This window comes from Homalodisca vitripennis, chromosome 4 (genome assembly GCF_021130785.1).
Source record: "Homalodisca vitripennis isolate AUS2020 chromosome 4, UT_GWSS_2.1, whole genome shotgun sequence".
Lineage (NCBI taxonomy): Eukaryota > Metazoa > Arthropoda > Insecta > Hemiptera > Cicadellidae > Homalodisca > Homalodisca vitripennis.
This window is the reverse complement of record NC_060210.1, coordinates 87,218,410-87,239,860: the sequence shown is the minus strand read 5'-3', so window position 1 is coordinate 87,239,860 and position 21,451 is coordinate 87,218,410. Positions and strand designations below refer to the sequence as shown.

The 21,451-nt window shown below is 33.0% G+C and overlaps 2 protein-coding genes across 4 annotated transcripts in view; both read right to left on the bottom strand.

Annotated features, from left to right (window-relative positions):
- The window catches only part of LOC124359702 (retinol dehydrogenase 14-like), a 26,124-nt gene extending 7,836 nt beyond the window's left edge, over positions 1 to 18,288 (bottom strand). For all 3 annotated transcript variants that reach the window (XR_006922183.1, XM_046812652.1, XM_046812653.1), the window contains exons 1-6: positions 16,276 to 18,288; positions 8,935 to 9,124; positions 7,555 to 7,725; positions 6,472 to 6,564; positions 4,533 to 4,769; positions 1,812 to 1,997 (exon numbers count right to left, since the gene is read on the bottom strand). Coding sequence is in view for 2 of the 3 variants with exons in the window: in XM_046812652.1 (XP_046668608.1) it covers positions 1,812 to 1,997; positions 4,533 to 4,769; positions 6,472 to 6,564; positions 7,555 to 7,711 (673 nt within the window). In the remaining variant the exon portion in view is untranslated. The remainder of the gene's footprint in view (positions 1 to 1,811; positions 1,998 to 4,532; positions 4,770 to 6,471; positions 6,565 to 7,554; positions 7,726 to 8,934; positions 9,125 to 16,275) is intronic.
- The window catches only part of LOC124359700 (retinol dehydrogenase 13-like), a 23,111-nt gene continuing 19,945 nt past the window's right edge, over positions 18,286 to 21,451 (bottom strand). Inside the window, exon 7 of the mRNA XM_046812648.1 lies at positions 18,286 to 20,382. Within this exon, the coding sequence (XP_046668604.1) occupies positions 20,266 to 20,382 (117 nt within the window). The 3' untranslated portion in view covers positions 18,286 to 20,265. The remainder of the gene's footprint in view (positions 20,383 to 21,451) is intronic.

Genomic DNA, 21,451 nt, shown 5'->3' with positions numbered 1-21,451 from the left:
GACTATAGGCTAAATCATCAAATACTTCAGATTTAAAATCATAATAAATTTGTATATCCAAACAATCAAACATAACAATATGTTTATTTTAACGAACAAAAGTGATAATTTCTTTAAATAAAATATTGATATCTTCGAAATTATCATAAGATAATCTAAAATTTTCATTCTTTGATCTAAACTTGATAACAAAGTTTGTTTGATCCTTGTGTCCATTGTGTAATCTTCTAGGCAGATTGGTTGAATGTATTACTGAAATTTCTATGCGTATATTTCTATAACTGAAACCAATAAAAATGGTTTCATTTTATTGTATGACTATTTAGGATATTTATGATCACATAAAGATTATTATGGTAGAAGACGAGATTTTTCAATAGCTAAACAATATATTTTTGAAGTTTTAGAAAGCATGAAAGAAAATAATATTAATGTTACAAATTATTAAATTTCTGTAATACTATGTTCGATCACAGCATGTACACTAAATATTTCTGTTTAGAACAACTAAAATATAATAAATTTTATTTGTTACAGCATTCTAAAAGTCCATATATCAATCTTTGAATCAAAAGTATTGCTCAATTGTTTAGTTGTATAAACAACACATATTGGTTTATTATCTACAAAGTCTTTTGGATTGTAATACATTTATATATTTTTAGAGTCAACTATCTTAAAATCTTGATACATAATTCTGAAAAATCCACATGAAGTGTTTAAATATTGTATCATATTTTAAATGTTTGAAATCTGGATATTAACAATCATAAAAGTTTACTCTTATATTGTATACATTTAAAGTTTCATTTTAAAGTTAGATTTTAGAAAATTTTCATAGATTGTTTTGTTGATTTCTCTGTGTATTTGTTTGAAAACCAACTATAACATGTTTAGGATTGAATATATTTTGATATATAATTCTTATATCAAATGAATAAGTAGGTGCAGAAATACCTTTCTGGGTTTTTGTTTTTCATATCGCATAATAATTTTCAGCTCCTATAAAACTAATCCAAAATTCACCTTTATTAATCGGAATATATACATTTTTAAAAGACATAATGAGATAACTTTCAAACTTAAATTTCAATTTAAATCCATTTTAAATTTTAGAAACAACATCAACCTTAGAATAACAAATGCTTCCTTAATTTGTGCTTAATTGACCACAGTTTTCAATTACCTCTATCAATTTATCATATATTTTAGTTTAATTTTTGAAAAGAAAAACTGTATGAAGTTAAGAATTAGTATGACATTATATGTTGCAATATATGCTTGACCATCTTGTTTTGTTAAAGTATCAGTAAAAAAGTATAATTGTTATTTACAAGGATTATCTTTAAATTAATATTAAATTCAGTTTCTTACATGGTTTGTAAGACCATGGTTCATTGGTAATTGGACCAACATTTGTATATTTTGCTCTCTCAATATCGCTAAAATACTGGAAGAACTATAAAATTTGTTTATAAAATTAAAAAAAATTATATAAATATTTAAATGTTATGAAAAAGCTTATATATATTTAAATGTATTTAATTATATTATTATTTATATAATAAATAGTTTTTTTACAGAAAAGATATAAATTTAAAGAAAGAAATTCTAAACATTCCATTTATTAGTGATCAAATACATTATTCAGTATTTCCTACTTTAGATTTGGCAATTTCAGCTTCATATATTCAATAAAATTTGCATAGGATAATCACCAAAATCTGTATTATTCCAATCAACCGAATCTTTATATTTTTCTAAGTACATACAATAAGTTATAGAAAGATGTACAAAAACTCTTGAGTCACCTGTTCCTTCTAATCGCCGAGCTAGCTCATTTGCAAAGATCACGTTAGCAAACTTGGTTGTGTAATACAGTGTCCATCCATCTATTTCCTCCACTGGATTTGGATTTCTTGGGTCAACCCATCCTCGCCTGTGTAGGGCTGATGAAACAACTACAACTCTGCTGTTTCTGGTTTTCCTTAGTAGATCTAAAAACATAGTTTATAAATTAATTTATGAGTATTTAAGCTATTTTTGTAAGGAGATAGTAATTTGTAATTTATTCTTCTTGATTTAATTTATTTATTAGTAATTTTAGTTTACATCATGCGAAGCTTAAGCTTGGATAAACATATGCCACGCCAATTTGTTATATAAATTATGTTAATCTACATTAAAATCAATTAATTAATTCAAATTCATTCATGTAATGTACAATATAAACACATACATCCCTGTAATGAAAAATATCAAAATAATTTAAGTCCCATTAAAAAAAATCAGAAACACCGTAATATACCTGGGCTGTAATATAAAGATGCTGCTTTAGGATAATTCTGAATTTGGATATAATTTTTCCACTTTTAAATTAATAGAGAGTTTATTATATAATGTTGGCGAAGAATAAAATGCTCCCCGTTCATACAAGGTTGAATGGTGGATTGGATAATGTGAGTTGACGTGTCTTAGCCGGTAATGAGGAGTGACTTGGTTACTGTGAGTGGTACTTGTATATTCGATCTATACAATTTTAATAGTTCGTAAATGTAAATGCAAAGCAGACTTGAAATTTCATAGTTTTAGAAAATTTGTTTACATGATTCATTATACTGTAACTTAAACATAATTCTAGTTACTGTTTTTTTAGTTTTAAAAATTGTGTGTGAGTCTACAGAGTTGCCCCAAAAACATCACCCCGTATCTCAGATATGAGTACACGTATGCTTAGTAGACAGCCTTTAGCGTATTAAAATTAACGACTAGACATAGAATCTTCTACGCGGTTTTATATGCGTTAAAATGCAAAAACAATACACAATTCATTTAACTTCTGAGCAAAACCTACTAGGCTTATTAACATGGTTTGTTTACATGATGAGGCCACTTTAAAGTAAGTATGTTCCCACTTTCTTTAAAAATTTCAAAAAATAAAAATAATAAAAATAATTTTTTTTTAATGTGAAGTTTTAATAGTATACACTATTTTTTGTCATTGATAGTCACTACAGAAATGAACTATTCCGCATCTGCATCAATGGAAAAATTGTTAAATAGACTTTCCTTGAATAAGTAAAGATTTCCTCTCTCCACCGCACTTAAACTTAAACGAAATGTGTTCTTGGCAGAAAAGAGTGAACGAGCTGAAGAGGGTACACGAAAAATGAAATTGTTCCACAATGGTACAACAAGTTCCACAACAGTATTTAATATTGTTTTACTTAAAAAAACCCCAGCAAATCCATTATATTAATTTTTGTAGTGTATGTGGATTTGTTTCAATCATTCCGAACTGTTTTGTGAAATGTATAGTAAGAACACTGAAATATACCTTGAATGAAGAGTGTTTTCACTTGAGAGGATGTTTGAGGAACGTAAATATAGAATCGTCAGCAAAGAAAGGGAGGAAAGTTGTAATACAATGGCATGTGACCACCTTGTACAAGGCGATAGCTTAGAATGTCTTACAAGACAATTATCGAAGCATCCTTATTGCTCTAAAAATACTAGATGATTAAAAAAACGTACCACAAGTTTGAAAACCAAGAACTCTGCAAAGAAGAAAACGAGAGCTAAGTTTCATCTATCGATTTAAGGAATCTCTGAGGATTCATTTGATTGTCTATTCGTTCGCTAGAAGCACTGTTGGCCCATATGATCGTCATATCGATTTTTACTGCCATGATGTAAATCGACGGCAGATTGTTTAGCGTGAATTCTGAACAAAGTAGGTCAAACTCTTAATTAATTCATAAAGAATAGGAGTGTGTCTAAGAAAAGGTTCCGCACAGCTATTCACGAGTCCAAAACATGTTGACCGCGTTCAGGAAACATTTTTCGCAGGAGAAGAAAATCCGCACCGGGCTGTGAGAGAACTGGTTTGGAGTAATGGTCACAATTGACCATTTGGAAAGCAATAAAACCCTCGTGCCTGTAATGATTCAAGGCCTTTTTTAAGCTGATGAGGTGAATGAATCGAGTTCTCTGAGATTGTCCTTAATAGCTTGTTAAATAACAAATAACTAGTTTTTAGCAATGAAGCTGCATTTCACAGGAACGGGAAAGCCATAATGGTCATCATCAGCATAATGTTTGTACATGTGGCACTAAGGATTCGTGGGAAGCAGTCCATCATGAACGTTATTCACCTAGGTTTTTGGTTTTTGGTCTAAGTTTACATTCGAAGGAGCGAATGTAACTGGTAAATCATATCTGGAAATTCTGCAGAATTGGCGGATATTACCTCAACTTAAAAAAAGATGCATATCAATTTATATTCCAGCAAGATGGAGCAGCACCCCATTGAAACTTATCCATACGTGCCTAATTGAACTAAAGGAATCCAAGACTGGATTATCCGCCAACCAGCTCTTGACAGAGCACTTCATCACTGGCCACCAAGAAGCTGTGACCTCACCCCCAACTTACAGACCATGATCCAGCACATCAATCGTCTTTGATTGACTATTGTGTATGTGTTGTTGTTTCGTTTAAAAGTTAAAATTGGTGAAATGTATGTTTCTCACCTATTAACAGATGAGTGAGCAGGAAGGGTCCATAGTGGTTGGTGGCCCAGACGAGCTGAAGGCCTTCCTTAGTAACGTTTCTGCCCATCTCAGACATCCCCGCATTGTGTATCAGCACGTCTAGTCTCCTCTCTGTACGGTTGATCTCTTCAGCAAACTTGCGGACCGAACTCAGCAAACTCACGTCTAGGAGTCTCACTACAACATTTGTGTTCTTTGTGCTCTCAATGATGCTGTCTGCAATCAAAAATTTCTAAATTAATCAATTTCACGAACCTTCAGTTTAGTTTTGTAGAAGTTTGATTAACACTCAACACTTGGAGCTTGAAGGGTTTCTTCAATTAATCCTAACAAAACATTACAAATATATTTTAACTTTAGCCTGCTATTAGACTTTGTACGATCCACAATTTTTCGAAAGTTGTAAAATATTCAACTTCTCTTGTATTCATCGTAGAATTATTTAACAATACAGGAGTACTCCACGCGTTGTGTAGCAGGCTTTGCTGAGGTTACATGCAAACTTTCGAGCATATAGCTCAATTTTATAGGCTACATGTGTTTCTGTCACATGTGAAAATGAAATATTAATAAATGTTTACTGTATACCAGCAGTTACCCGTGGCTTCTCACGCAATTTCGCAGGTTTTGCACCTTTGTGGGCACTTCTGTTTCGAGTAAATTTTATTTTCGACGCCAATATTGAGTTCGCCTTCATCCCACGTTCAAGAAAATATGTTAAAGTGTATATTTATGTTGATTTTTATTTACTCTGTTCTTAGTATCTTTGTTCCATAGCTTATTTTGTCTCTTATCCGATCAAGAAAATAGATATCACAGATCATAGAAGCCCTTCTGTTAAATGTGAACTAAGATGAGTTTTATATCAGTCTTCATATCTTACACTAAAAGTTAGATAGTACATGATCTTTTAGATCTAATATTTAGTATTTGATAAAAATATACAATAAAAACTGTATTAACAATGACATTACCCGTTTGTTTCTCTATAAATAGAAAAATACAATTAATATTGTAGTACATTTAGAGTTAGAAATTGTACATTAGTTGAAATAGTTACATTGTACAAAGCACAGTCCAGCGAACTTTCATGTAACATAGTTCTTGCCTACTGCTTCAAAGGGAGTTTTCGGAGTCAAATTCTGACTATTTTATGTTTTAGGACATTTTCTTAGGTATATTATTACTTATTTAATCGCTGAACTTTAAAAGAGCTTTAAAAAGAATGGTTATTACGACAATGTTTTAGAAATTACTCATATTGTAATGTAATCATTATAAATGTAAACAAACTGAAAATAATAAACAATGTTTACACAGAACAGTTGATTACATTTCACACCGGCTCTTTAAAATAATATTTCTTAACTTAATATACCAAGATGGTATTTTTCGGTACTTTAAATACCAGTGGTGCATAGCCCTGAGGAATTTTCGCAATAAGAATGGGCCTATATTCATCTCAGGAACGTAAGAATGTCCATGTACAATTTAAGTACAACCGGTTTAATAGTTTATGAGTGAAAGCAAAACAAACAAAGGTATTTTATCATTTATAACATTTTTCGGATAAATGCTCATTATAATATAAACTGATTAATATCAAATTGCATATTATTCAGTTTTATAATAATCGTCGACCGTATAATATATCTAAATATTTTATTGATATAGGTCTACTTTTGTAAAAATATAAAGTATGTTTAATGATCAGTTGGTGGCACTAACTTGTAAAATATTTTGATCTATTTCCTTTTTTTCTTGTTTACTTGTTAGATGGGACACAACCTTTCACATTCTAGTTCGATTCCATACGAACCTCTATATACATTTCCCTTTGGTTTAATAGTTTGGTAATATATTAGTCTCTTAGGAAATATACCTTTGGTTTAATAAGAGCAGATAGATTTTTACAAACCTCTCACTAAAGTGGCCTTTTCCATGTTCCGACAAGCCATTATCACTCTGGCCCCCCTCCTCGCAAGATCGAAAGCTGTTGCCTTACCAATTCCTACAGATAAAACAGAAATCCAATATTACTCTATAGTCACTTAGCGTAATAATTAAAAATACATTTAGAAAAGATCACGTTCGAGTATTAGTGTCGAACCTTGAGAAGCAAACTTTATTGACTAGCATTTACCTGCGGCTTCACACGTAATTTCGTAGGCTTTGTACGTGTATGAGCACTTCGAGTAAATTATATTTCCGTGTGAAAAAAAATTATATTTATGGCCATTGTAATTTACTCGGGTTTAAGTTTTGTTGGCCATAGTGGATTCTGCCTTGTTTCCCCGATCAAGAAAATATATATTCATGCACAGGTCTGAGAAAAGACCTGTCAAAAGACAACTAAGATGGATTATTTTAAAGACAACTATAGGTCTTTAAATTTATACTAAAAGTAACTTTGGTATTTGCACTACATTAGTAATCAAGCACTGCATAATTAAATTTGCTAAAATCTATAGCTAAAAGAAATTTCTTACTAACATTTTCTTGTCATGATGTTTTCTTATTATTTGTTTATCAGCAGTTGCAGATAAGGTCGAAATGTTGTCGCTATCAAGCTTTACTCTACGCTTTCACGACTATAAGAGTAAACACTTTGAAAATATTAGTTAAATTAATAAAACATAGGTTGTCATAAAACAATAATTATTATAATGTAATAATTGTAAATGTAAAACAAAAACTGAAAATAATAAACAATGTTTACACAGAACAGTTGATTACATTTAACAGGCTCTTTCAATTAGCATGTGTTTGCTGTTGTGCAATTAGAGACCAAAATGGAATTATTCACAACTTTAGACAGCAGTGGGCGTAGACCGGAGGGATTTTAAATAGGAATAAGTGGCACATATGTTAACCAGTGACCTTTAGAAGGTCAAGTAGTTTTACATGATTCAGTAACGCACACACGAACACACAGGCACCATTAGATTTTTATGAAATAGTTTACATTACCAGGCTCCAAATGGGAAATAGTTTCTCTTACCTGCATTACATCCTGTTATGATTACAGTTTTCCCATCCATTCTTGCTTTGCTTTTACAGACACGGCAAGTAAAATATCTGTAAAGCCATGTAGCAGTACAAATGAATATTACAACTGAGAGCAGTGGGTATTGCAAAAAAGTGTCCAAAATCTCCATCTTATGTCAGAAATCTGTGAAAATAACATGTATTTATGATACTTTAATATAATCTAAAAATAAAAGGCTAAAAAATTAATAAAATATTAATTTAGGAATGAACTTTTCTTTACTACTAATCCCCGGTTGGATTCTTATACCTTTGTAGCAGGTCATTTTTATATGTAATCTGGAGGACGTTCTAATAATGATCCTACTACCCATGCTGAGACTTATTAACACTAATATTACTGGTTTTACGGATAAAATAACAATTTCTATAAGCACTCTTCAAAGCCCGCAATGAAAGCAAATTATTTTAATATTTAATTTTGAAACTTTTGTCTTAATAAAAATGCAAACTTACCCCTTTTTAATTTACGTACCCGATAAAACTGTATCTGAAGCGGATTATCTCTTTTATACGGTTTCGTTCGCTCATAAATTAAAAAAAATATTGTTCACAAAAGGTTAAAAATATGTTACTTTGGGTTTCTCCTAAGCAATATAGTAGGTTTAAAATTGTACATAGTATATACGCATTACATATGCAATAATATAACTTTTTAAGTGCCAAACATCTTAAAATTACATTATTTTACCTATTAATTGTGTTTAGGAATTTCTATCAGTATGATATTTTGATTCAATCGGCTATATTTTTTTTATACAAAGTAAAAATTGTTATTTTTAATAAAAGTTATTATCAACTCATTAAACACGAAATTCAGCTGTAAACTGTCATAAACTAGATAAAAATGTGCGAGCTTATTTTCTTAAAGAGATTTTTTAAAAAGACTTGGAGTTTAAATCAATTAATGTAGGGTTAAAATAATCCTAAACCTCACAAACTGTTCAAATAGGCGCGTCCTCTTAAAACTTTTATAAATTAGGCATATGAAGCAAATTTAAACAAAATAAGTTTATCATCAGTACAATTTTATATGCCCCGTTATTTAATGAAAATAAATTTTAATTCTTTACAACTTTTAAATAAGAAGTTTTAGAAAAATTGGAAGGGTACTATTATGAAATATTTGTTGTCTATCAATATCATGTAGAATTATAATTAATATTGTTAACACCGTTCATTCTTTGACTAACGGTGTTGAAACAAAATATTTGTTTAAATGACAAATTCGTTAAAAGAAACATCGCACTTGCATTAAAAATACTTTAAAAACTTGACCATTATGTAAATTCTACAAATTTACATAGAGATACTCATTCATCATACTTTCTACCTAAAGGGTAGCCGACACAATTATAGTATAGTCTTGTTGCAGAAAGGCAAACTCATTCCGTAAGCAACTAAAACAATGGACCTCTCTTCTATAATGTATATAATCTTTGTAGTTTCTGGACTGTACGTAGATATAAGTAATACACATAGGCTATACTCAGAAATATTTGTTCTAGGAGACCACCAGGAATCTGTAACAAAACATTAATATAAATTAGACATTTTTTGAGAAAAGACTGTTACTGTTATGATAGACTCAGTACTGTAAAGAAAGTAATTCTTACATGACAAAACGTGGAGACCGGTAGAGTCACTCTACTACCTCGCAATACTGATAACCGAGCGTGAGTCTAGGGGCACAGTGATTTATGTAACTTGATAACAAACTTGTACTTACGGCCAATAGTTGCTAGTAAAATATTTCGTGATAGTGAATATTAACGAAAGTTTCACTATTAAATTGGGTTACAAATTTTTTGTGCATGAAATTTTAAAGGTTATTTTAATTATATTTGGAGAGCGGATTCTAAATCTGAAAGTAGTTTTCATGCCGTAATGTGCTGTACAAGTAAATATAAATTTATTCGCAGCTGACTGTAAACAACATAAAACACTTATTTTTTTAACCTCCATCCTTTCCTAACCTAAAATCAGTGTGTTAAAAGTTCTGTGTAAAACAATGAGTTCAAGCCGTAAAGTTAGGTTAATCATCTTGATGTATTTTGCTACATATGTGGTGAGTACACATCAAAGGAAAATCGAAAAACTAAAACTGATTTTGTAAAAAGAGCGTACAATGAATATTTTGGTATTAAACTTGTTGACCAAGCCAAGTCATGGTCTCCTCATTTTGTTTGTAAACCCTGTACTGGAAGTTTACAACAGTGGATCAAAATAAAAAGACGGAATTTGAAATTTGGTGTACCAATGCTTTGGAGAAAACGTAAAAACCACTTTGATGACTGCTATTTTGGTGTTGTCAACATTGAAGGTATCAACCGTAATAACCATAGTAAGTGGACGTATCCTATTTTGGAATCTGCCAGACGACCTGTTTCTCACTTGGACGGAATACCAATCCGTGCATTTCATAAATTACCAGAACTCTCAGGCGATGAACCAAATATTTCTGAAATTTCTTATGAACTGGAAACAACAAAGGATAGTGACTACGACGAAGAATCAACCGATCCTCAACGTTTTAACCAAAAGGAGCTGGGTGATGTAGTTCGAGATCAACCTATCAAAGGAAGCTGCTGAACTTTTATCTTCGAGGTTAAGTGAAAATAATCTGGATGAACAAAGGACAACAGTAACTTTTATCATACGTGGGAAAAAGAAATAATTTCTTATTATTCAGAAAAAAAATCTTGTGTTCTGTAACGATGTGAAAGGACTTCTTATAAAAATAGGTCTCCCTATGTATATTCCTGAAGACTGGCGCCTATTTAATGATAGTTCCAAACGAAGTTTTAAATGTATTCTCTTGCACAATAGTAATAAATATGTATCCATTCCTATTGCTAATTTCACTAAACTAAAAGAAGAATATAACAACACAGCTTTGTTCAGGGAAAAAATTAAATATACAGAACACGTTTGGGTTATATATGTGGACCTAAAGATGGTGAATTTTCTTCTTGGTCAGCAAGGTGGCTATATAATATACCTTTTTTGTGCCTTTGGGACAATAGGGACAAAGAAAACTATTGGACAAGAAGGGAATGGCCAATAGGGAGCGACTGATTGATCAATGAAAAAAAAACATTGTACGTAAAAAAGGTTCCTCTGAAAAAAAAGTAAAAGGTTCTAACTGTAAAAGAAACAGAATTACCTTACCAGCTTTGCATATAAAGTTAGGTCTGATGAAACAGTTCGTGAAGGCAGTCAATAAAAATAGCCCCTTCTTTCATATATATGTCAGAAGATGCCAGCACTACTGCAGTACTGAGAAACACAAAACTGGAAGTTTTGATGGTCCACAAACTAGACTAATGAACGGCACTCTTTTTGAACAGTCAATTAGTGAAATAGAAAAATGTGCGTAGTCATCATTTTTTCTCGTTGGGAAACGTATTCTGGGAAACCACAAAGCTGAAAATTGTGTACAGCTTGTGCACAATATGCTTAATAATGTATGATAATTTTAAAAATAACTTCATCACTTATACATGAAGTACAATCTAAATTGTTGTGAATTATTCACTATCATTAGGTATCTAAATTATTATTGTTATTATTTGCTATTGTTATTATTCGTATTAGGGATATTTTACTAGTTTACTTGGTACATTTTAAAATTATTTTTTGTATTTTCTGTGTTTGTTTGATTCCATATACACCTGTGCTATTTCACAGGCATAGTACACTGTATGTGTATATGTGTATGTGTATATATATGGACAAATAGATTGTCCTGCGGGTACATTCTCCTCAGATGTTCGTGTCAGCAGCGGAGTAGCCGCAACACCTGTTCTCCCTGTTACACGAAACCGAACTGACACTGGCGATAACAAACCTAGTTCTAAGAATGTGTTAGTGTTAGGTGATTCAATGATTCGACACGCTATTCCAAGTACTCTTAGCGAAGAAGTGATCCTGGAATGTCGCCCAGGCGCTAGAATAACTGATTTAAAATAAGTATTGTTGAGGTATGTGAATCACAGGTTTTCGGTTATACATATTCATGTGGGCACGAACAATCTGAGGAGAGGTTACAGGGGAGGTCCAGGATACAACGGTGGCCACGGCAAGCGCGAGGCTCTTCACGACATGGCTGATTTTCTGTTTACGACTAAAAAAAATTTCCCAAATTCAAGTTTTCGTAAACAGCATAATTATTCGATCCGACATTAGCTATAAAGCCCTCCATGACTTTAACGTTCAACTTGACTTGATGTGTAATAATTTTGGAGTCATGTTTGTGGAGGCCAACTGCTGGGTGTCGAGGAGGCACCTCGCCCGGGATGGAAGACACCTTAACAGGGAGAGTGTCTCGCGGCTGAGTTCTCTGTTTGGAGCGCTGATCCCTGCGAGTCTCCGTGTGATGGAGGACTCGGTGGCGAGCGTCAGCCAATAAATCGTAGTCTCGCCTCTGAGGGTGTGCCCGGACCCGGTCTCTCTTCCACTCCTGGAGGAGAGCTCGGGGTCGGGTTACGCGCCGGAGTCGGGAAACGAGCAGATCGAAGCTTGTGTTTTGCGCACTAAATATGCGCTCTTTAAACACGGGTTTCGAGGAGATGTCATCATTTATAGATGACTTTTATTTGGATTTGTTTGGAGTATCAGAAACTTGGCTCAGTCCGAGCACCCCTTCTGACCATTACGAGATACCTGGATACACGCTTTTGAGAGCTGACCGAATAGTAGGAGCCGGAGGAGGTGTGGCTCTTTACATTCAAGAAGGTTTGACTTTCGAGAGAAAGAATATACCTAGCGTGGATCCAGGCATAGAATTTATCTCTGTAGTCCATAATATAAGGGGTATTAAGCTCGCCGTTGCCATAGTGTACAGGCCGCCTAGTGTTAGTATCACCTGCCTCGACTCCTTCTTTCAGGCACTGTTTGTGGACATCGCAGTTGAAGTGGACTCAGTCATATGCTTGGGTGATACTAACATCAATTTGTTGTCAAGTCACTGTCAAGAATTCGAACATCTCCGTCGCCTGTTAAAAATAACAAATAGCGTACAATACATAACGGAACCTACTCGAGTTACTGCCACATCATCCACACTGATAGATCATATAATAACAAATAAAGCGACTCACCTTGAAACGTGTGAGGTGATTGATGCTTCGAGTATTTTAGATCACAGGAATATGAAAATTACTGACCATAAACTCATTTACTGCAGTCTAATGTGTAGAAAAAAAAACCGTTGCCAAGTTTGTAACATATAGAGATTTTTCAAAGTTTGACATTGAGGGTGCATTAGCCAGGCTGAGCAAAGTAAAATGGGAATGTACCTATGAAATGACGGAGGTGAGATGTATAAATAGTTTTATTGCTTCAAATGTGAGAAGTATTTTCGATTCTTTGGCACCCTTGGTGACAAAAAGAATAACGAAGAAGAAAGCACCATGGAGAAATAAGGAAATTATTGACTTAACAAAATTGAAGAATAAGTTACGAAAATAATTTGCAAAGACTAAACAAGAGCGTGATTGGATAGAATATAAAAATATTAGAAATAGATTAAACGGTGTTGTACGCAAAGAAAAAAAGAATTTCCTTGTTGAAAAACTGACTGAATGTAAGGATTCTATGGGGTTTTGAAAGTGCCTGAAGCAGAGTGATATAGTGAAGAAAAAGAGCAAAAACCACCTCCCAGCAGATATAAATGTGAATGAAATAAATAACTATTTCTCAAATATGGGATCCTTTTATGAAGCAGACGAAGAACTGATAAACAATTACTATCGACAGACACATGGGGACTTGGTCAATAATTTTGTTTTTAGAATAATATTAGAGGACGAAGTAAAGTCTGCTATAAATGAGATCACCTCCAGGGCAGTTGGAGTAGATGACATAAGTATTTTAATGATAAAAGCCGTCAGTCCATATGTCATTGGTGCTATCACCCATCTAATGAACAAATCGTTGTCAACTGGTGAGTTTCCCAAAGAGTAGAAAACAAGTATAGTTCACCCTTTGTCAAAAAAACCTAACCCGAAAGATGTCAATGGCCTGAGGCCAATATCTATACTACCAGCTATGTCGAAAGTCTTTGAAAAATTAGTAACTAGAAAAATTGTTGAATACGTAAACGCAGAACGATTGCTCCCTAAACTGCAGTCAGGATTCAGAAGAAACCATAGCACCTGCACTGCGTTGATGAATATGTTTGCACACGTGTTTGAGGCGAGGGATAGAGGTAGGTGTAGCTCTGTAGTTATGCTTGACTACTCTCAAGCCTTCGACTCCATAAGCCATGAATTACTGCTTGCGAAATTAAAATATCTGGGCTTTCAGGACGATGCAATTGCCTGGGTTAAGTCTTATTTAGAAAACAGAGAACAGGTGACTAAGATGGGTTCCGAAGTCTCACATCCCCTCGGGAAATCGAGAGGAGTGCCGCAGGGAAGTTGTCTGGGCCCTCTTTTGTTTACCCTTTATACAGCCGACCTACCCGATTGTGTGCATCACTGCAACGTGCATGCGTATGCTGATGACTGCTAATTGCATCTGTCTTATGAGCTGAACTCAATCGACCAGGCTATTATGGCAGTCAATTCTGATCTTTTGAGAATAAGTCTATGGTCGATAAGGCACGGTCTCAAATTGAATGTCGACACACAGTAATCCATGTTGCACCTCCCACCATGATCCAACGTGTCGTTGAGGCAGCTGTGCAAGTCAAACTTGGTGACGAGTTGCTAAGGGTGAGTGACGCTGTCAGGACATTGGGCGTGGTGCTTGACAGTGATCTCACCTTCTCTGACCATATCACTTATGTTTCTCAACAGGCTTTGGGGAGGCTTAGGGGTCTGTACAGATACCGAACCATCCTACCAGTTGCAGCTAAGCTCCAACTGGTACAATCAATAATTCTGTCAGTGATATATTACTGTTTTCCTGCATACGGCAATAGCATCACGCATGATGAAATGAGCCGTATTCAAAGACCGTAGAACGCAGCTGTCCGTTTTGTTTTCAGCCTCCGTGCACGGGAGCATGTGTCTGCATTTCGGGATGCTGCCGGACTTTTGCCAACATAAGCCGTATGTAGGATGCAGACTTGCACTCTAGTCCACCGTGTGCTGGCGGCACGGGAGCCGTGGTACCTGGTGGGTAGACTTGTGACCCGGGGGAGGTTGCTCTCCGCGGTACCCGACAGGACGCGCTACTGCATTTTGCAAGGGTTAGGCTTGAGGTTGGAAGAAGAGGGTTTTCCTATTTCGGGCCAAATCTTTATAATGATCTCTCCTGTGACCTCAAGCAGCTATCGGTCTCGGCTTTCAAAAAGAGACTGAAGCAATATCAGTCTCACATGTATTGATAGTTTATTTTATTTGTTATTTCATATAAGTTTTGATATTATTTTGATTGAAATAAGTGTTAATTATTTTCTTACTCTTGTTGTCAGTTTTGAATTTGTGTTGAATATGTTTTAATTGTTATTTTTAGTGTAAGTTCTTTGACTATGAGTTGTGCTGTAAAGCAGTATTGAGCTGATGTGTCACTCGTCAATAAAGGCATTTTTATTTATTTATTTATGAATTTAATTACTGTATTTGCTATAATTAAATATAAGAATTATCAATCGAATTATTTACATATGCTGAATGAAGATACTATCAAATCATTTTAATAATTAGCTTGGTGGATGTTCAATTTATTTCTTTGTATTATGTGGATTTATCTGCGTATATGATTACATGTGGGCCTACCCTGTTTCACTGAGATCGTGTGTTGTATACATTAAATTATTGTACGCGTTATTATTAGTCATGGAAATCAGCACGGAAATTATATACTTCTACTCATTATGGATACTCTCAGATATTTTATTGGTTAGCTTGGTAAACGTTTTATTTGTTTCTTTTTATTCTATGTACGTGTTATGTATTTTATTACACGTAGGCCTATCATTATTTTTACATGCAAGCACTTATTATTCGTATCGACTTATAACTTCATTATACATAAATAGGCGAAGTGCAAATTAGTTTCATAAATAATCACTGTCATTTAAATATACCTAACCTGACTTTTTGCCAAAATATAAAAAGTCTTTGCAGTAATTTTAACGGTTTCCTAGCTGAAATTGAAACAATATCACTAAAACCTGATGTTATTTGCTAACAGAGGTCTGGGTCAGTTCTGTCGAAATAGCACAGTACGCAATTAAGGGCTACAATCAAATAGCAGATGTAAATGACCGGTAACGTAGTGGCGGTGTTACTGTTTATGTCAAGAATGCGTATGAATCGGTTAACTGTCCTTTGACCTTGTATTTAACTGATTATCTCGGCCGACCTTGTTCTTGTAACTCTCCAGCCTAGCCCATCTGACTCTTAACATTGTTGCTGTTTCCAGACTGCATGACATTCCTATTCAACTCTATTTTGGTGAACTTGAATGTGTGTTTTTCAGTTTGAAAAATTGTAACATAATTTATTTAGGAGATGTAAATTATAACGTTTTATCGGAAAACCAATACTCGCACACATATAAATCTTTAATGGCCAGTTTTGGCCTAGAATCATTGGTTAATTAGCCAACCCGTTATGTCGATGACAGTTCTACGTGTTTGGATCATCTGTACACAAGAGCAAAATCTAATACAATACGTTTAAATTATGCTGCTCAGATTATGTACTAAAATATTACTCACAATTCTCCGATTATGTTTCAACTTGAGGCGGAAGAATTAAGATTGGAAAATTAATCTATCTCAAAAGCCAGATTCAATATCCTTGACCTAAAACATATTTTAAATAGTACATATCAGTTGTATACGATAAAGATACTGTTTCTGAAGCATTTTCTGAATTTTAGAAAATAATTCATGCGGAAAGTGTCAGAGTAACACATCAGTGTTCAATAAAATCAAACTACAGAAAACTTACTCCCTGGCAAAATGTCTATCCATTTTCAAAAATAAAAATAAGGAATAGGTGTTACAAAGCAATGAGGTTATAAACTGAAAATTATAGACTACGAAGCTACTACAAGCGGTACAGAAATTATTTAAAAAACTAAATAACATCTAGAAAAGAAAATTATTATTCTGAATTGTTTGTGTCTGATTCTGGAAATACACGAACTCAGTGGGATTTGGTTAATGCATTGATCAACGGTCCTTCTAAAAACAAGTGTGTCAAGTAAATATATGCAATTGGACATTTTAAAATGAACATTTATGAAATGAACATAAAATATCTTCAGAGTTCACAATAACTTCCTTCTCAAAATAGCCGATAAATTGAGAAACAATATCAATAAAAAAATTTACCATACAATCACTTTCTATATAATTATTTTTTCATACAAATTCACTAATAGTTCATTCTTTATGACCCCGACAACATCAGATGAAATCACTAGTATTTTTTCATAATTAAAAAATCGGGAAAGCTCCAGGGTTTTTGATAATGTAAGATCTTTTGTAGTGGAGATTTTGGAAAACATTTCAAACGTACTCATATATCTTTATAATTTTAGTCTTCAGCAAGGGGAGTTTCCATACTGTTTGAAGATGGCCATTGTAATACTTTTGTATAAACGGGAGCTACTAATTGTTTGGGAAATTACAGGCCTATATCATTATTTTCGGTATTTTCTAAAATTCTTGGAAAATTATGAAAAAACTCGGGGATCGGTATAGGTACCAATTATATTCCTTGTCTATATCAATGATTGATGTAATGATGTTGTAATAGTTTTTGCTTATGATACAGCCATTGCATTTTAAATCTTGACTATCTGCAAAAAAAGCGTGGAAGATGGTCTTAGATATTTAGAATTTTGGTTTTCCAAACATTTTCTAATGCTAAGTGATAAAACCAAATATATAATATTCGGTGTACATAAAGAACAATTCTTTCTAAAGCAATTAATACATCACATTAAAAAATGTTTGCCGCTGGGAAATGTAGAGTTATTCAGCAGGTAAATGAAATAAAATATTTGGGACTTTTTGTAGACGCTAATCTTTCTTGGAAGAATCATATCGGCAAAATTAAAAATGAATTACATGTTATGATTCGAAAGTTTTATTTCTTACGGGACTTATGTCTGCAACGAGTACTATTATTACTACTAAGTACTAGTCGAACCTAAACACAAACATTCGGAAATAAGCACATTAAATTCATATAAAACACCTCTAACATTGCTGGCACAAAACTATATCTTGGCCAGTGTAGTTATTTATTGCACACAACACATTTGTATGTAACTCGATGACCAAAGTTAAGAAATGAGCGCACTATACATCTTGGTGTTACTGCTGTCAGTTATATCCGAACCCGACTATCATAATTTCATGCAGAAATGTAACCTTCTTCATCATAAAAAGTAATAGACTTAATTATAAATATGTCAAATAATAATTAACTTTTTATTTATTTTAATCTTTTGGAAGTCCTGTGCCAGTTAAAATTACCTAATAAAAGTTTAAATATTTATGTCCACAGCACAGTCATTTTAAAGTAAATTGACCACACATATAAAAAAAAATAAGGAAAAAAATAAATACTCTGAAAAACTGCTCCTGCTCACTATTTATTGTTACCAGAGACTACAGATTATCCTTTACTCTGACTTAAATACTGCATCTCAATAATCACGGACTTAAAGTAATAAATACTCACATTTCCATTATCATTGTTTATAATATATTGTTTATATTATTAGTTTGTATAAATTGGTCAGTATCTTTTGCACTACAACCTTGTATTTACCAAGTATTAACATTTTAATTGTTATTATATTCTAAAAATGAAATGATGGGTTTATAGTAACTGTCATGATAAATAACAAAATCTGGAATACAATCATGCTAAATATCTTGTAAACACAGCATCTATTGTTGTTCCATATCTCGTTGTACTTATGTTTTTATCCTTTGACATTGTTAAATTTAATTTATCTTTTAAAAATTCAGTTAGTGGTTTTTACGTTTCTTCGTCAAAATTTGTATTAAAATCTGTCATTTATTTTTTAAGTAAATGTAAGGTAAGAACAGATGTAATTGAGTAAAGGGTTCTATTTATAAACAACAGAAAGACTAATGTTTTCCAGGATTAAATTACTCTACGGCTTTATTAGCTATTAGAGATCGAATCAATTTACTTTAAATCCTTTTTTAAATCTCGTCAGGACGAAAAAAGTAGGGAACTGGAATAGGAATGAATATTAACCGCGCTGAAATTCTATTTAGAATCCGATGAAAATACTGCGATTAAATGATGCAGTAAGTTAATCAATTTTACATTTAAATACATACATTATCAGTTCGTAGATTTATTCAAACCAGTATTATATACCATACATTTCAGTATTTTTTCAAACGATTGTTTAGTATTGGACGTTTTTCAGTGTGTTAAAGTCGACATAGTTAGCTATTAATAGCAGAGAGTGAACTGATTTTGTAAATTTTGGCAGTTTTTAAATTTGAGCTTATGTAACCTTAACTACCCTTTTCCGACTACACAGCGCAGCTCATATGGTACAATATTAATTCAAAGGAGCACAGTGAGTGTTGTCTAAAACTGTTTCATAAACTTTATATACACATTTATATAGAATTCCGCAACGGATTTATGGAATTGGCTAATATCTCTCGGCTACAAAAGAACTGTTCTTGATTCAAATCCCTTTCATAAAACGCATTGTACATTTTTTTAAAGTATTAAAAAGTGATGAAGCGTGAAGAATGTGTTCATGACCCTTGATTTATGTTTCCTAGTCTAAAATGGCATTGAATAAAAAAATCCTGTGTTATTTTTTATTCCAAAAACCATGTCTAAAATCTCTCCAATAAAAATCAGAATTGTTATGAAGATATATTCTTGTACCTGAGGTTTTATTCAATTGGCATCAAAATGTCTCATGATCGGTTAACACCTCCGTCCACATCAAGTTTGGAACAAATCATTCATTAGAATTATTAGAATTAATAAGTTATTTGTATTAGTTGTGTAGAAAATTATTTTGGCCTGGCTTTGCTTGCCCTCTTTGGTCCGATTGGTGCTAAAACAAACTTGCCATTTACAAACTAGAAGATGCATGATTGTTGTTTAAAACATATTTTTTGTCCTAGAGCTCTGTCTTTTTGGTTCCAAAGAGAAGTCCGTATAAAAGTATCCTTGATTACGATTTATCTTAGAACTTTCATGCCAGTTTTGGCTGAAATTCTTCAAACTTAAAGTCGTTTAGAGTAGTTGTATTGGAATGATTTTGACCTTCAGCTTCCGGTCCTTTCAGTCGAATTAGCGTCAAAAACGAACTAGCCTTGCCACTTACATTTGTTAAAGAACGTAATTGGAAATTTCCGTAAATATGTGTTAATATTTTTTCTCGGAACAGTAGCAGCGATACATTAACACAAATGATAGTTTATTCAAACACTTTTGTAATAGTTTATTTGTAAATGTACTTCATCAGAGAAGGTGACCCGGCCAAAATCCGGACCTTTGTGGATGTCCCTGCAACATCCACAAAGGTCCAAGAAGAGATCGTTTACTCTAAATAACAGTTACCATATTACTGTTACTGAGCAGTAATGGATCGTGTCTAACAAATATTAAAACTTCAGTTTGAACAACACGATTGTTTTGTAAAATTATTTTACAAAATTATTTTAACAAAAAAATGACAATTAGGAAGGACGAAAATTTCGAGTTTTGGAGTGATCCAATCCGACGATATCTTCACACAGCCTCCAGTATTTCTCAGCAAATTCGACATCCCCAGTTAACGTTGCTGGCGTTCTTTCCTAAAACAACGTTGTTATATAAATTTAAATCCACTATTTGCTCATACTAATAAGTTTTGTAGGGGAAGTTAATTTCTGAAATATTTAGATTGATCGTGAACATTGCAATATACGTTTTCTAGATTCATATTTATCCATCGGCAGCTATAATAAACCCTAGAGTTTTACCACGAACCCAGATGTTGAATTTGTACAGCGTTTTCAAGAAATTGTAATGGTACTCAAGACCTAGATTCCAAATATTTTGGCGTTGTAAATCCTAATGGCATCAATTGCTTCAGCTATTATTAAAACTTAATATTTTACATTTCAAGTTAAGTAGTTAAATTATGTGACTGATTCAGGTTTCATTAGCTGAATCCACGTGAATGCTCCTATACCATTTTGGACAAGTGACATAACATAACGGTATCAGTGTACTGTATTGTTACACCATATTGTAGTAGATTGTTTTCAAATAGTCTTAAAATTAGTAAATCCATTCTACACCTTCAGAACGCTTTTTTATCGTCATTACACTTAATATACCTATGGCTGAAAGGGTTTATTCACTGCGAATGTTGAGTTTAGCTCCATTCCACCGTCCGCTTAGTGCAGCATCTGAAATCTTGTGTATCTGATAAAGCAATGAGAATACCTCTTCATCCAGACTACACTGGATGGCTGCTGGTTAATCCTGGAAGATCACTTTTCTACGGAAGTGATCTTCCTGGATTAGATCTTCCGAGACTACTATAGATGTTTCTGATGTCGAAATGATGCAAAGCGTTCGTTTTGAATGTCTTCCCAGATCCCACGAATCAAGGCTGTGACAATTTAACACTTCAAGCGCTGCTCTAAGCAAATGGTGAAAATGGGGGTAAAATTTTTGTATTTTCTTGGAACTTTTGTTTTGCTATTCTCTTACATAAGAACAACCTTAAACTATATTCCAAACTTAATTTAATAAACTTATTGGTCTATGTAAATGAACAATAAAATTTATTAAATATGGGAATGTTTAAAATAATAGTATTAACTAAAGTACTCATCGAAAGTTGTTATTGTTATTGGATCAAAATTTAAAATT